At 37.9% G+C, this 14,970-nt stretch overlaps 1 protein-coding gene across 2 annotated transcripts in view; it reads left to right on the forward strand.

Annotated features, from left to right (window-relative positions):
- MAP3K15 (mitogen-activated protein kinase kinase kinase 15) overlaps nucleotides 1-14,970 on the forward strand; it is an 84,656-nt gene that overhangs the window by 34,882 nt on the left and 34,804 nt on the right. The window contains exons 1-4 of one of the 2 annotated variants that reach the window (XM_033512373.1): nucleotides 74-2,087; nucleotides 6,399-6,592; nucleotides 8,807-8,975; nucleotides 10,244-10,350. In XM_033512373.1, coding sequence (XP_033368264.1) covers nucleotides 6,498-6,592; nucleotides 8,807-8,975; nucleotides 10,244-10,350 — 371 coding nt within the window. In that variant the 5' untranslated portion in view covers nucleotides 74-2,087; nucleotides 6,399-6,497. Of the gene's footprint in view, nucleotides 1-73; nucleotides 2,088-6,398; nucleotides 6,593-8,806; nucleotides 8,976-10,243; nucleotides 10,351-14,970 lie in introns of those variants that run through there. The other variant, XM_015634076.3, reaches the window with a different exon arrangement.

Here is a 14,970-nt window from a genome sequence, read left to right on the forward strand (position 1 = left end):
CCGCCCTCCCTCTCGCCCGCCCGCCCTCTCGCCCGCCCACCCGCCCTCTCTGGGAATTCAGTTCCCAAGGAAGAATTACCCTGGCGTGAAATTCAAGATTCCGTGTCCCTTCAGTTAGATTTCCCTCTGTAGACCTCCTCTGAGCTTTAAGGACATTTATGTAAGTTTTAATAAAGATTGCACAGCTTCCTAGTTTCTGTCAAAATGATTATTAATAAAATAAATAGCAAATATTCAGTTTTGCAGAAGAGGTGCCATTATGGAAAAATGGACTGAAGGGAAGAGGAGAGAAAATTACCTACGGAAAATGCTTGTGCTTTGGAGTTTCTTTAGATGTCACATAAACATTGGTTACTAGAGAAATGAAATTTCAAGGATTTTCAAAAGCAAAAAAATGCTTAAATAATAATCTTTCCCCAAACCAGTATAATAGACAAAATCCATTGGGAAGTTTTTCTATTTTGAGTCAAAATTTTTTTGCTGTCCTTGATATTTTTTTTAAGGAAGTAAATTTCATCTGCTGCTACAGGCCCTTAAGAAATTATGAATTAAAAAAAGTTCATGATTGAGTGGAGGAAAGAGTGAAAAAGGAACTTTAGAAAGCTGCTGGAGTCAGGAAGCAAAATGTTCCTTTCGGCAATAGCTCTAGGATTGGTTGCACACTGAGGTGCGCACTATGATCCATTCAATTTGTTTGAATGAGGCATCAAAAATACAAACTAGAACTTTGTACTGTGGAAAAGTTATTATACCAAGTACAGAACATAAGGAGAAAGACTAGTTAGTTATTCTTTAGTCTATAATATGCCTGAAGAAATTTTAATAACCCTGTTAACTGCATTCAGGGCAGGTGTTTAAAGGAAAGTAGGCTGGCTATTAAACCAAAAGGTTTATTATGATCGTATACATAGGCCTGTGGGCCTGATGAAATATTTTTAGAGATTTAAATGGTTATTTTTCATGTAATCCTGTAGCAGCTCTTATAGTAAGCAGTGAATAATGTCTGGGCCATGGAGCAGTCATTAGCAAAAACTCTCCTTGATCTAAAGGGAACTGGATTGCAATTTATCCTTGCCACAAGGAATTTTTATGTTGAAAAATGATTTTTTTTATTGTAATTGGCAGAAAGCTTCTTCAGAGGTTTCAGTAGCTGTATAAATTAGACTGCATATACTGTTTCAAAGCAATGAACATATAAGAAAACTAAATAGAAAGATTCTGGCACTTGGACTCATTCTCCAGTTAAGTAGCCCCAGTGGATTGGAATGAGAGCCAAGACTCTGAAGTATGATTACATTATATGAACTTAATAATCCAAAGAAGTATTATTGCAGAGTAGCTTTCCATTTTTTTTATTTTCTGATTATTTTTACAAAGTATAAAAGTTTATATGTTATGGTCTTTTAATGATAGATTTGTAAAAAGGCCTGAGGTAGCAGAAGTAAAGAAGATTGTAAAAGGGCACAGAATGAAAGAGCAGGAACATCTTAAATTCAGTGATTTTTCTTTCAGGGCAGAAAATAGTACAAAGACAATGGCTAACTGGGTAAATGCTACTTTTAATGCTTTTAATAATGAAATATGCCACTGTTACTTTAGCTAGTGAAAACTAAGGCTTTTAAAATTTTTGTGGGAAAGTTGTTTTTTATGCAAATATCACCATCTTGAACAATATGTAATGGTTGGATTATAGTTAACTACTCAGATAATGAATCTGAGAGGTTCATAAAAATAAGACCTGAAAACGTCTTGATGGTGACACAAGGAGATGTACAGACATATAAATCATATAAATAAGAGAAATCCAAAAAATGAAATAGATAAGAGAAATGCCGAAGTATTGAACTGTTTTCTTTGCCTTGTAAATATAGTCTTGATGTAAATATCTATATTCATTTTCTGTTGTTTCTTTCTTTAATTATTTCTTTATTCATGTGTCATGTCTGTCTTTTTGATTCTTATGGTGTTTTGTGGTGGTGTTTTCGTCTTTGTTGTTTTATTTCAATTTGGAGTAGGTCGCCAACTTCAAAGTTTTTCTTCGTGTTCAAGTGCCTCCTGAATACCACAGTGGTAATTTAATAGGCAAAGTATGTATTTTGTGCTTTCTGTTGAATAGATATGGCATTCTTTCACTGTGTTTCTAGACATGTAAAAATGAGTAAGGATGATTTAAGAATAGTGCTTGGCAGGGTCTTTCCTTCAAGGTGATTGGAGTACTTCCTCCTTGCAAGCTAGATCCCAGAAGTTTAAAGTGTTTGTCTTGTGATAATCTCTCTCCACAGTCTTTACATAAAAATACTGCATTTATTCGACTTTAGAAGAGGAATTATTTTTGGAAGTTTATAATATCTTAGTCACTGTAGTGGGTTGACCCTGGCTGGAGGACAGGCACCCTGGCCAGAGCCACTCTCTCACTCCCCTCTGCAGCCAGACAGGGGAGAAAAAATATAACCAAGGGTTCATGAGTTAAGGACTGGCAGAAATCACTCACCAAATACTGTTACAGGTAAATCAGGCTTGAATTAGATATATTAATTGAATTTATTAGGAAAAAATTCAGAGCAGGATAATGAAGTAAAATAAGACTTTAAAATGCCTTACCCCCACCCCTCTCTCCTTCCAAACTCTACTTCCTATCCCAGCAATGCAGGGAGAGAGGGAATGAGGGTTATGGTCAGTTGATCACAGGTTGTTTCTCCCACTGCTCAGGGACAGTCATTTCCCTCCAATGTGGGGTCCTTCCCACGGGAGACACAGTTCTCCATGAGCTTCACAAATGTGAGTCCATCCCTGAAGCAACAGTTTTCCACAAACTGCTGTAACATGGGTTGTTCTTCCATGGGGTGCAGTCCTCCAGGCACAGCCTGCTCCAGCATGAATCCTTCATGGGGTCACAGGTCCTGCCAGGAAACCTGCTCCAGTCTGGGCTCCTCTCTCTACGGGTCTGTGAGTCCCTGCCAGGAACCTGTACCAGCATAGGATTCAAGTGGGGTCACAGCCTCCTCTCAGACATCCACCTGCTCTGGTGTGGGGCACCTCCACAGGCTGCAGGTGGATTTCTGAATCCCTGTTGTCCTCCATGGGCTACAGGGGCACAGCTGCTTCACCATGGTGTTTACCACGGGCTACAGAGGAATCTCAGCTCCAACATCTGGGCACCTCCTGCTCCTCCTTCTCCACTGACCTTGCTGTCTGCAGCGTTTTTCCTCTCATATATTCCCACTCCACTCTTCTGTGGCTGCAGTTACATCTGTGCAATAACTTTTTTTCTTCTTCTTAAAGCTATTATCACAGAGGAGTTACCATAATTTCTAATTGGCCCAGCCTTGGCCAGCAGCACATCTGTCCTGGAGCTGCCTGGCATTGGTTCTGCTGGGCATGGAGGAGGTTTCCAGCAGCTTCTCACAAAAGCAACTCCTGTAGCCCCCAAGGCCATCCTGTTACCAAAACCTGGCCATGCAAATCAGATACATGTCTATATGGTGAGCTGGATAGGAATGTGGTGTCACAGAAAACAACAGTGAAAACCCTAATACTTAAGATAGCAGTGAGTTAAACTCCCTGAACTCTCAGGAGTTTGTGATCTCTTGGAGTGGATGCAGTTCCTTTTCTATTACCTTCTATATTTTCCTTCTAACTGCTTAGTGAGATGGGGTAAGCATTCCTGATACTTGAGTGAGTGGCAAAATTAATAGCATAGCTCAAGTAAAATAATTGTGCAGTTAGCTAGGCAGACATAATTCCCTCCCTGAAAATGCAGAGATTTTCACTCAATGTTACTTATTTGGAAAAAATCCTACCTTTAATGTGAGTGTAGCATCTCTGACAAAAAGTGGAAGTTGCACTTCCACTTTTTGTCAGAGTTTTTTTATTAAGTGTTTTTATTAAGATCAACAGTTTACTTTCACCAGCATTAAAAAATATTTGGAAAATACTTTAAGACAAAAAACCCTCTACACTTGACCTGGCTTGCTTAGAGCCTAAAAATGGCCTCTGTGGGCCTCACTCTTTCAGCCTCTCAGCAAAGGCATGGCTTTCTACTTAATTCCTTTAACTATTTCACCTGAAGAACAGGTCCCTCTCTCAACTGATTTGCAATTATTTTCTGGGTTTGGTTTTTTTTTTCATGTTCTTAAATCTGTGGTTTGTTTTGTGGTAGATTTTAAAATGTTGTGATTAAATACAAAAGCTTCAGTGCTGGCATATATTATATGCTGGAAGATGAGCTATTCAGAGTTTTGGGGTTTTTTTCAGTTGCTTGGCTGTAATTTTTAACTTAAAATTTAAAAAAATCAGACAAAATACTCTAGCTTCTAATCCTGAAATTAACCAACTGCTCATATTGTTTTCTTGATAAACTATGAAGTTATAATTCTATTACAATTAAATAAGTAATAGTTTATAGATTCTATCTGTATGTGTATATGTATGCAGGTAGGTTTGCTGTAAGAAGCAATACTTGGTGTATGTATGACAAGACAGTAATTCTCAAAATTATTAACTTTTGGTATCAGAGACCAGCATCCTGAACAGAAGATCAGAAGAAGCAAAGGTGGTATTTTCAGCCATCTCTAATTCTTGTTAGCATAAGATAAGTAGATGGACTGTTTTTTTTACATAATGAAGATAAGAAAGACTTTCTTAGGCTACACAGTCTATATGAAAGGGTTTTATAATTTATTATATGCAAATATTGGACAGAAGTTAGAAGACAGGAGGGTTTAATTGCATAGATTTCACTGTGCAAAAGGAGACAAGAAATCTAAGTCAAATAGATGATATGTTGGCTGGATAACAATACAGTATTTGAGGATAAGATTAATACAGTATTTCACATGTGTAATTAATTTTTTCTGAAAATTTCATTACTTCTTCAATAGATAACTGCAGCTCTTTGCATCTTAAAATACATCACCTTTTCAAATTGGATGGGCTTTTTTCATTGCAGGAAGAGCTAATTTGCAGTTACATGTTTAAGAATAGAATTTATAGACAAGCAGCTTTTGTGTTGCAGTGAACTTACTGTTTATTTGAATAAACCTGAGACAAAACTGTGCTGCCATATTGGTGGCTTGGGTTGCAGTTTTTCTGTGTTTTTTGTTGGGAAATAAAGATAACAATCCAAAAGATAATTACATTACAACAGGGATAATGTAACTTAGGGTTTGTAAGGAAGGAATATGACTTGATCTCTATCTGTTAGAAATAATTTAAAATTCTAAATCTTCACTCAGATCAGCAACAGGATGTACTGATACGGGTTTTTTATCTCTAGTTTTAGTAACTGCATGCCCTACATTTTTAACTTCCTGTGAGGAATCTGTTTCTCCTGTCTAGTTTACTAATACATTCAAAACTGTGCCATCTTCATATCCATTCTTTTCATCACCTTAGCATTCTCCCATTGCTCAAGGTGACTGATTATAAATGGCCATGGCTTTTCTACAGGCTTAAATGACATGAAAAAATGGCAGGTGTGATTTTGCTGTACATGTTTAGTGCCATGATATCTCCAAAGCAGGGGTAGTTGATCATGGCAGATGTATTGTGTTGACCTATGCCTCAGTGCTTCCATCTAGTTACTCTCAAATAAAATGTTCACCTTCCTTTTAAACAGCAGAGAATTGTCATAGCTCAAATGGGATACAGGTGCTTCTCCCAGCTGTGGAAACCTTCATAGTGGATTTCTGGGGTCTTACTCGGGGGCTGAAAACTCTGAACTTGCTGGTTTTGTTCTCTGAAGGGCATTTCTTGTGTCCTCACCCATTTCAGCACATTGATTGTATTTACACATTTCATGTGGCATATTAAGTTTTTTGGGGGTTTTACTTCTAGACTTTTATGTACAAGTGCTACCTCTATTACAAAACATTTCAAATTTTTGGGATTTGGTTGGTTAAGTTTTTGATGGTAGCATACAGCAGATGTTTTGTAGGCTCCTCTGGATTAAACATCTCTATAAAGTCCTTCCAGTATCTGTGTTTCTGTCTTTCTCTCATTGTGAGGAGCTCTGCATCATATCTTTCCTAGCACAGAGTGAGCTCAGAGGATGAAAGTAGATCTCTGAAGCCAAAAATTTGGGAACAGCACATTAGCTGGTAACTGTCAGACCCTACTAGGGTCTGTGCATTACATTAAAAGGAAAAATTGAACAGTTTCATTGTACTGTCACTTAACAGACCTGGACCCTTATTCATCAGCTTTGTTAATATTTGTAACTTTTCCACACAAATTTCCTTGAATTTGTTGCTTGCAAGTCTTGTGTTAAACAGTGCACAAAGCCTTCCTACACACCAACACTACTCTAGCTGTTTTTTCTGTTAGCAAAATATTCTGTGTATACAGAAGTATATTTCAACTTTCATTTGTTTTCTAAACTCTGCCTGTTTGTATTTTAGGCTTCAAGTGGCAATTATTATTTTATTCCATACATTGTAACACCTTGTGCTGACTACTTTTGCTGTGAAAGTGATGCCCAACGAAGAGCCTCTGAGTACATGCAGCCCAGCTGGGACAATATCCTGGGGCCATTTTGTGTCCCACTGGTGGACAAGTTTCTCAGCCTTCTCAAGGATGTCCATGTTACATCATGGTAATGTTACAACACATACAGTTTTTCAGAACCTTTGATAGTCTCTTTTTGATATTATGAAAAAAGGAGATGCAGAATTTCTAGTAGCATTGTTTTTTATTTTTTTTATTTTTTTTATTTTTCACTGCATTTAATATAGTGTTAAAAGAAGCTGCCAGTTTTACTGATTTTTGTATTCCTGGCCTGCAGTTGTTGCAGGTAACTAACCATGTTCTGCTAGAATTTGTTTTGTAGTTACTTTACAGAAAGCAAAGGCAGTCCATGGGTAAGATAAAGGGTTTAAGTTTAAAGTGCATAAGATTGTAATAGGAGCTAAGCTCATAGTTTCTTCATAGAGTTCAAAGCCAAAAACTGACCTTTTCTGTCATCAGATAAATATATGTACATGGTAGCAATGGGCATTCAGTTGTAATTTCCATGATTTGTTTTTATTTTTAAGTGTTAACCTTCTGGTATCACTTAAACATGATTCTGCTTAGCCATTTCTACAAGGGACTGTTGGAGTTCAGAGAGTTGGGGCTGGAGAAGGAGGTCTTTCTCAGTTGCTTACCCAGTATTCTGCAGCTGTTCCTGTTTTGTATATATTTCTGGAAAACACTCAGAGAGACTGAGTTTCTGGGTATTAATTTACCTATTTTTTTCTGAAGCGTGAGGTAGCACTGAGGGCCCTCAGGTTTCTTTGTTTCCACATTGCCATCCCACCCAAGTGAAAGGCTTGCCTAAAATAGTACTTTTCTTTTGTGGCCCCATCTATGCAATCCCATGGATGACCTTCCTGTGGCATCCCACCCTGAAAGGGAGGGTAGCACCCAAGATTCCTAGATGCTCATGGTTGAAAGGAATGACAAAAGTCATTAGTTTACTAATAAAACTTTGCAAAAGTTAGCAAAGTTTTATTAGTAAACTACACACTTGGCATGGATATTGGTGTTTTAGTCCCTGACTGCCTAGTGAAAGGCACAGCAGAGGGTTTTGGATAAAGGGCATAGGGTGAAAGGGAGGAAAGAAAGAGAGATAAATTAAAGAGGGGCAGAAAAGAGAAAATAAAGAGAGATCAGCCGTCCTGGCTCCCGTGTCAATTCAGCAGGGGTTTCCATGGTCCTGGGATGCATGTAAAAAGCAAGCACCCTGGAATTTTTTGAGCTACCTTTTTTATACATAAGATTTTTCCCACCCTGGAGATCAGTTTCTCATTGTGTATGCAAATTAGTTATGTGCAGTCTGTTCTTGTAGATCTTTCTAGAAATGGGTTTGAGGTCTTTGGGAGTTATTGAGGAGTCTTGCTCCCACCTTACAGTCCGTGCATGCTTTTTGGCCTCATTTCTGTCCTTGCAGTCACTGTATGAGGCTGTGCTTGCCAGAGGTGCTTACTGTGACCTCGCTGCTTTGATATAGTGTGTATGAGACAGAGAACTTAATTTTCTTTGCTATGTGCAGGGCTTATGCTAAGCAAGGTTTAATACTTTGAAAGACTCATTTGTAAACAAGAAAGGGATTGTGTGTACTGGAGTATGTGTCAGGTGGCACCTGCTGAACTCCAGAGACTCCATAACCTGCTCCTGGATGAATTTACCCATAAGCAGATGGTTCAGGCCATTCATACTTGTCATGCTGGCAATATGTATATTATTTTTCAGTTTACAAAAGCACTGATGTTGGATTGTGCTCTGAAAACAGTGTAAATAAGATGCACTTACTGGAGGCTTTTAGTCCAGAGATCCTGCCCACAGTATGTATAATGTTCATCAAAGAGATTGCAACTAAATCAGCTTTTGTTGGCTTGTTTTTTAGTTTCTGTGTTTGAAAGTCTCCTTCCAACTTTCATGATAAAATAACACACCACCTCTTTACCTCACACTGCCGTTTCTTTTCTCTGTTACTTTATTATCCCAGATACTGCTTTTGTTTATGATACAAAGTACCAGATCTGTCAGGGTCAGTAATGGGGTAAAGAAATGCTCCCCTTTCCTGTGATGGCAAAATTGCCTGACAATCCTGATTATAAGCATATTGATACATAGCCCTACAGTCTGAGGTGGGGCAAGGGGGAATATTTGTTAGTTATTGAAAAATATGGAAACATTTGATGTGGACCTCACTCTGAGGAAATGATATTTGTTTTTAGAATTTATAATTTTTATTAGAAGCATAGCCATATTTCATAAGAAATGTCCAGCAGTCTTCTTCCCCTGTGTCTTACTTTTATTTCTTTAGTGCCTACTATAAAGAAACACTGCTAAGTGACATCAGAAAAGCTAGAGAGAAGTACCAAGGAGATGAACTGGCTAAGGAGCTGGCCAGGATTAAGCTTCGTATGGATAATACTGAAGTGCTGACTTCTGACATCGTCATAAACCTGCTTCTTTCTTACAGAGATATTCAGGTAAGTGCTTAAATTCTAAGGTGGATTATTTTACCCTGCAATTTTGGTTCTTGTTTGTTCTCCTGTGCATGTTGTTTGTTAAGCTGTGATTGAAAGCTGACACTGAAAGGGGACAATTGTTACACTGTTTAAATTGGCTTGTCTTCTAGGCAGTTTAAGGGGATAGAGACTCTTACTTATTTTGCCTTTGAACACGAGACTCAGATTAGGTGACTTCCTGAGGTCACTCCCTTTGTTTTTAGTGATTTTTAACTTCCTTAAAAAAAAGCAAAAATCCCTAGTGACTCAAGATGCTTGCCTTGCCCTCCTCTCCCCTACCTTTTCTCCCTCCCCTCATAAAGTTAAATATATTTAGGGATTAAGGAAATGCATTTTTTTGACCATTTTACTGGCTAGAGATTCCCAAATTGAGAACCATAATTCAACAAAACATTAATTTGCTTTTAAAATATAACTGTGCCTCGTTTTCTTTTTTAATTTTTTAAAATAAGTTCTGCTAAAACACAGCCTGTGTGTTGTCTTTCCAAATTGACAGTCTTTGTATCTAACATCCATTATCAAATACAATTTCAACCATTTTATAGATTTTTTTTTCCCATCAGGAGCTAACTTGGTTGTTTCATGTGTATAAATGGGTTGTGAGAGCAATGGTGACCACATCATCCTTCACTACCAAATGTTCCATTCTGAAATTAATATTTTCCTTCAGCACTTTATCCAACTTCATTTGGATCAGCTCTGGTGATCACGAAAGGCCTCCCTTGAGAAATGTACTTGTCTCAAAATATGTTTTGAAAAAAAAGATTAAGTAACATAAGGCCCTTTGAAATATCAGTAAATTGGCCTCTTCAGCACTGTAGATGTGGGTTACCCCTGAGAAACCAAAATGTTCAAGTGGCTGATGTACATCAGATACAGCTGTGGTTGAGTCCATGGTGACCTGGTGAGGTGTCGTTCATCAGAAGATCTTAACAAGGTCTGAAAAAGCCAGACTTGTCACCTCTTCTCTGGTGCTGGGAGTGTAATGATCAAACTGGCTACAGAGGTTCAGTAGCTTGGGCATTGTGGTGATGAAGAGGCAAGCACTGACATGGATAGACAAAATCCCTGTGTGTTCCTACACAGCCTTCGTGGCTGTTCTCTGACTCTTAGGAACTGTCACCTGAGAGACTGTCCAGTGACATTCATACATTTTAGTTTAGTGATGTTTTCCTCCTTTCAGTGTATGATACTTCAATCCTTTTTATTTTTTTTAAATTTCATGCCAGGACTATGATGCTATGGTGAAGCTGGTAGAAACACTAGAAATGCTTCCTACCTGTGATCTGGCTGATCAACACAACATTAAGTTTCATTATGCTTTTGCATTGAATCGGTAAGGATGATTGATTGAAGTTGTTTCATTTTAATGGCATTCTATATGGGCTTATATATAAATTTATAGTGCAGATAATATCAAACTCCCTTCCTTTTCTGCACACATTGATATTCATCACAGTCATCTCTCCTCAATCCCATACTTACTGTGCACCAGGACAATTTGTTGTAACTTTAGAAATTGTTGTCTTCCAACAACCATCATTTTGTCAACCAAGGAGAGAGTGGATCTGTTCCAAAGGCCACCTGACTGAAAAAACTCCAGTGATACCAAGGGGTTCTTGGTCAGTCTGAGATTGTTTAATTTGAGTCACTGATTATTCTGAATGTCTTCAAAAGTTTAATGTGATAGAATTATGAGTGATTTATTAAAGTAATAGGTAACAAGCACTGCTTGATCCATGAATACATGTTCCTGATAGAGTTTCCTTGGAAGGCTGGATGGTCATCATGACCTGCAGGCACATCATTACTTTAGGAAACACTGAAATATTTTTGAACTCTTCTAGTTAGGTACAGATTTTTGTAGTACCTATGTATAATGATTACTCAGTTTCTAAAGAATTTACATTAAGATTGGCAGAGAAAATAGATCTTATGCAAATGAAATCACACATAATAATAAAAGTAACTGGCTAGATGCAATTCACATATTAGTAAAGATTGTGACCTACAAGCTAACTAAAAATTAGCATTGGACAACATCAGGATGGCATAAATTAAAGAGATTAAGAACGTACTAATAGATCTGGAAGCGCAGTTCCTATGGCATTTTCTGGAAGATGGTAAGAAGTCTGGTCCTATCTGACAGTTTCATCAGACAAAAGAGTAAACACTCAACTATTGCTCAGGAAAATACTGCATATGGCTCTAGCTCTATTTTTCAGAATTAAAAAAACAAATAAATAAAAAAAATCAGGAATTTGACTCAAAATGTTTAAAATTGCCAGTAAGGATAATGCTAGAATCATGCCTTGTCCTTAGGTGAAGTCTTCATATAATCATTTTTAAAAACCTTTTCATTTAGATGTGCATAGCAAAATTTGCAAGTTCCTTTACTGTCTTGGTCTTCAAATTGTTTGTATGTTGAGCAGCATGTGAAGTCCATGCCATTAAATCTTCTGTTTTGACAATGCAAATAGCACCATGGTAAGACAAGATAAAATTAATTGCTCATGAACTTGCTTTCCTTGTCAACAGCTTTCATTAAATTGCTTATTAGCCCAAACCAGCATGACTCTCCTTGTCAACTTTTGAATCCCTAATTTTGTCTGTTTTAAAACCAAATTATTTTTAGTGATTTCTGTCAGAACCTATCTTTAAAAATAAAAGAGCTATGTTTTCAGTTAATATTCTATTAATTTCAACACACAGAAGAGTATTAATGTTGCTTGGTACAGCTGATTGAACCCACCAGGAAAAAAATACATCATATGCAGAACATAATTAGCAGCTGTAAGAATATCTGACCCTGCAGAATGTTAAAGTGTGCCTAATTTCTTTAAAAAGTGTACTAGAACTGTGATCCAGAGTGAGCAATTAGTTTATTTCCTCTTGTACTCTGTAACTGAGTTCTCTTGGCCATTAGTCTGACTTGCATTGTCAAGTCAGAGTTATTGTAGTGCTGCACAGAGCCAGCACCGTGGCTGCAGGAAGGGCTGCAGGGCTGTTTCTGGGCACCTCAGGGCTCTGCTGGCTCAGCAGGTGGACACAAGCCCAGTGTGCAGCAGAGATGTGTGTAGGTCCAGGTTAACAAGCAGTGGTAAGGCAAGGGGCAGAAATGTTTTACTTTAGATTCTGTGCCATTCTAGGCTAGCTGTGTGTCCTGTGCCTCAGAGCCAGCCTGGGTCTGACCTGGCTTGGATCGTAAGCAAAGCAAGCCTGGCCTCACTGATGGGCACTGTGCAGACAGGCACTAAGGCACCTACTGTCATAGTAGGGTAGGCAGACACTTTCAGGCTGGTTTCTGGAACCCTGATTCATATGGCAGGTGTTTAAGCACAGCCCCTCTCCTAGATTGCTGTCATCCTGTCTGGTGGCCATTTCAGAGCAGAATTGAGAGCATCTTGGGTTTGTCAATCTCTCATGTCTATTATCAGAGGCTAACAATGAATGTTTGCAGTGACAGGCTTTTGCTTGTTTCCGAGACTGGGCAATTGGAATACATAATCATGCTAGATGCTTATTTAGAAGTCCTAGGGAGCAAAAGGCAATTGCTTTTCCAGTGTCTTAAGCTAATGACTTGGATGTGACATGAGAACAGAGCAGAGAGTGTTCTCTTCTGTACAGACATGAACTGGTTTAAGACATTGTTCCATGTTGCCTCCTAGCTGAGATGTAAGTCTAATTGTATCTTAATTTAGACATCTTTAGGTATAAGTTCAGTCCAAATGTGCAACATGAGTATTTTTAATATTTATATTCATAGCTGTGGTATGAAGTAAGATGCTGTGCAGTTGAGGGCTGGGTGTTCCAGATGTGGATAGCTCTTTGTTTCAGTCCATGGGTACACCTTGCCTGGGAGACAAGTACTGTGTAAGGACAATTTTCTAATTGGTCTTATTTACCAGGGCTGGAGTTATAATGTCCTGGAAGCTTGCAAAGAGGCCAAAGGATATGCCAAATTCTGTTCAAAACAGAATAGACTTTAAAATCAAACCCAGTTCTGGCATGAGGCCAGAATTGTAATAATTTTAGTCTCTTTCCAGGGCACTTCTATCTTCCTTTATATTAAAGATGAGGACAGCTGCAGTCACTATTATTTAACTCAGCATGCTGTGTTTTAACGAGCAACATATTCCAGTACCATAATAAAAGAAGGCAATTAACAAGTGAAGGGTGTAATAGGGTGCAAGTAGAAAATCACTAGTAATTGTGAATAATACTAGTAATTGTGAATAATAGTAGCCACAGAAAATTGTTCCCATTGATAAGCACTGGGGTATTTAAAATGTTCTGTTCTGTGATTACTCAAATTTAGTAAAAAAAAACATGGCCTCCCCATTTTATATGCCTGGCTTTCATGAAGTACCTGAAGTGTATATGAGGGAGGGAAAAAAGCTAGGTTTTTTTTTTTCTTTGTCATATCTGCTTGGAGGCTTTCAAGTTTAGTACCTGTCAAAGCCTAATTTAGACTCTTGTTTTCCTCATTTACTGTTTCAAATATTGAAAATTCTAGAAGCAAATTACATCCTCAGTGATATGTATCTTAACCCAAAAATTGGGGGTTTAAGTTTCTGGTTTTAAGTGAGAATGCAAGTGTACTTTAATTAAAATGAGTTCTCATATGTCTTAATGATTAAGATGTTTTCAAAATGTTTTTGCTGTAGGTTTCTGTACAGTTAGTAGTAGTTCAGATCATCAGCTATGGAGTCATTAAGACATGAAATGAAAAGGAAACCAAATGTGGATTCTCTTGAGAAAATACTTTTCATTAATACAAGAGGGGTTTTTGTCATACATGATCTCCATCTAGCTAGATGGAAACAAACCATACAGGGGAAGATGTGAACAAAAAGCTGAGAAAAAAATACTCCCACCACCTGTTACCTACAGAGTGAGCTAATTCTTGTCCCAGTGAAATCCATGCTGTTCCTGTTAACTTTGTTGGGCAAAGGCCTGGCTCACTGTGTGTAGTTCTGGCTCTGTAACCATGCCAATTCTATAAAGCTGGTAAAAGCAGTCTGTGAAGCAGGAAGATTTTTTTGGTTTAGGAATATTTAAAACTAGGCCTCCGTATGAAGACTGGAGTGTAGAGAAGGATTCACCATCAAGAGGATGGATTTGGAGAGCAAGAGAGGAGCTATGATATCAAAGAGAAAAGAGGGAAAAAAAAGGAACATTTTTTTTTACTGTGTATTCCAGGTGTAATTCCAGGTAAGATGTTGTAATAGGAGTTTCTTGCCCTACAGAGTAATTCAGAGAGGCAAAGGAGGAGTGAATAGTTGGATAAGACAGGGAGAGACAGATGCAAGATGTTGTGTAGACCAGGGAAGTGAGAAGACTGCTTCTGTGATTGAAGAAATATGGTAGAGTCAGCAGACATAAATCACGTGGCAAAACTGCAGTGAGCAAGCTAGCAAATTGGCAAGTGAATCAGGCAGCAGTTTCTGGAGGATACGAGCTGTCAGGCAAAACTAAACTGGCAGCAGAACACTCGCATGAATTTTGAGGAAGTGATTAGAGGCTATAAAGGTGCTCTGCAGGACAACTTCTGTTTTAGTAAAAGAATTTCTATGTAGCCATTTCTGTCTGAAAAACCTTAGTTTATTGAAGTACAGAAATGATTATGTGTCATTGATAATTCCCTTAATTTGAATTTTCTTTTCCCTAATCCTAATAGTTTAGTTTTCTTTTTAAATAATGGTTAAAAATGTACAGAGTACTGAAGATTAATGTGCCAGGTATTTGTAAAAGTCATCAGGATTTTTTGTTTTTAATTTTTACTCCTTGTTCATTTCCCTCTAATTCTTAGCACTGTGCTCATGGAGACTTGGCAGTGTTTTATTGAGCACCAGGATGTTTTCATAATTGCCCCAGTTTTTGTAACTCACAGATCTCTTTCTTAACTGGCAGCAGTTTCTGCTACTGTCATATTCAGCTAATGTTGATTGATTTT

This window comes from Parus major, chromosome 1, assembly GCF_001522545.3.
Source record: "Parus major isolate Abel chromosome 1, Parus_major1.1, whole genome shotgun sequence".
Lineage (NCBI taxonomy): Eukaryota > Metazoa > Chordata > Aves > Passeriformes > Paridae > Parus > Parus major.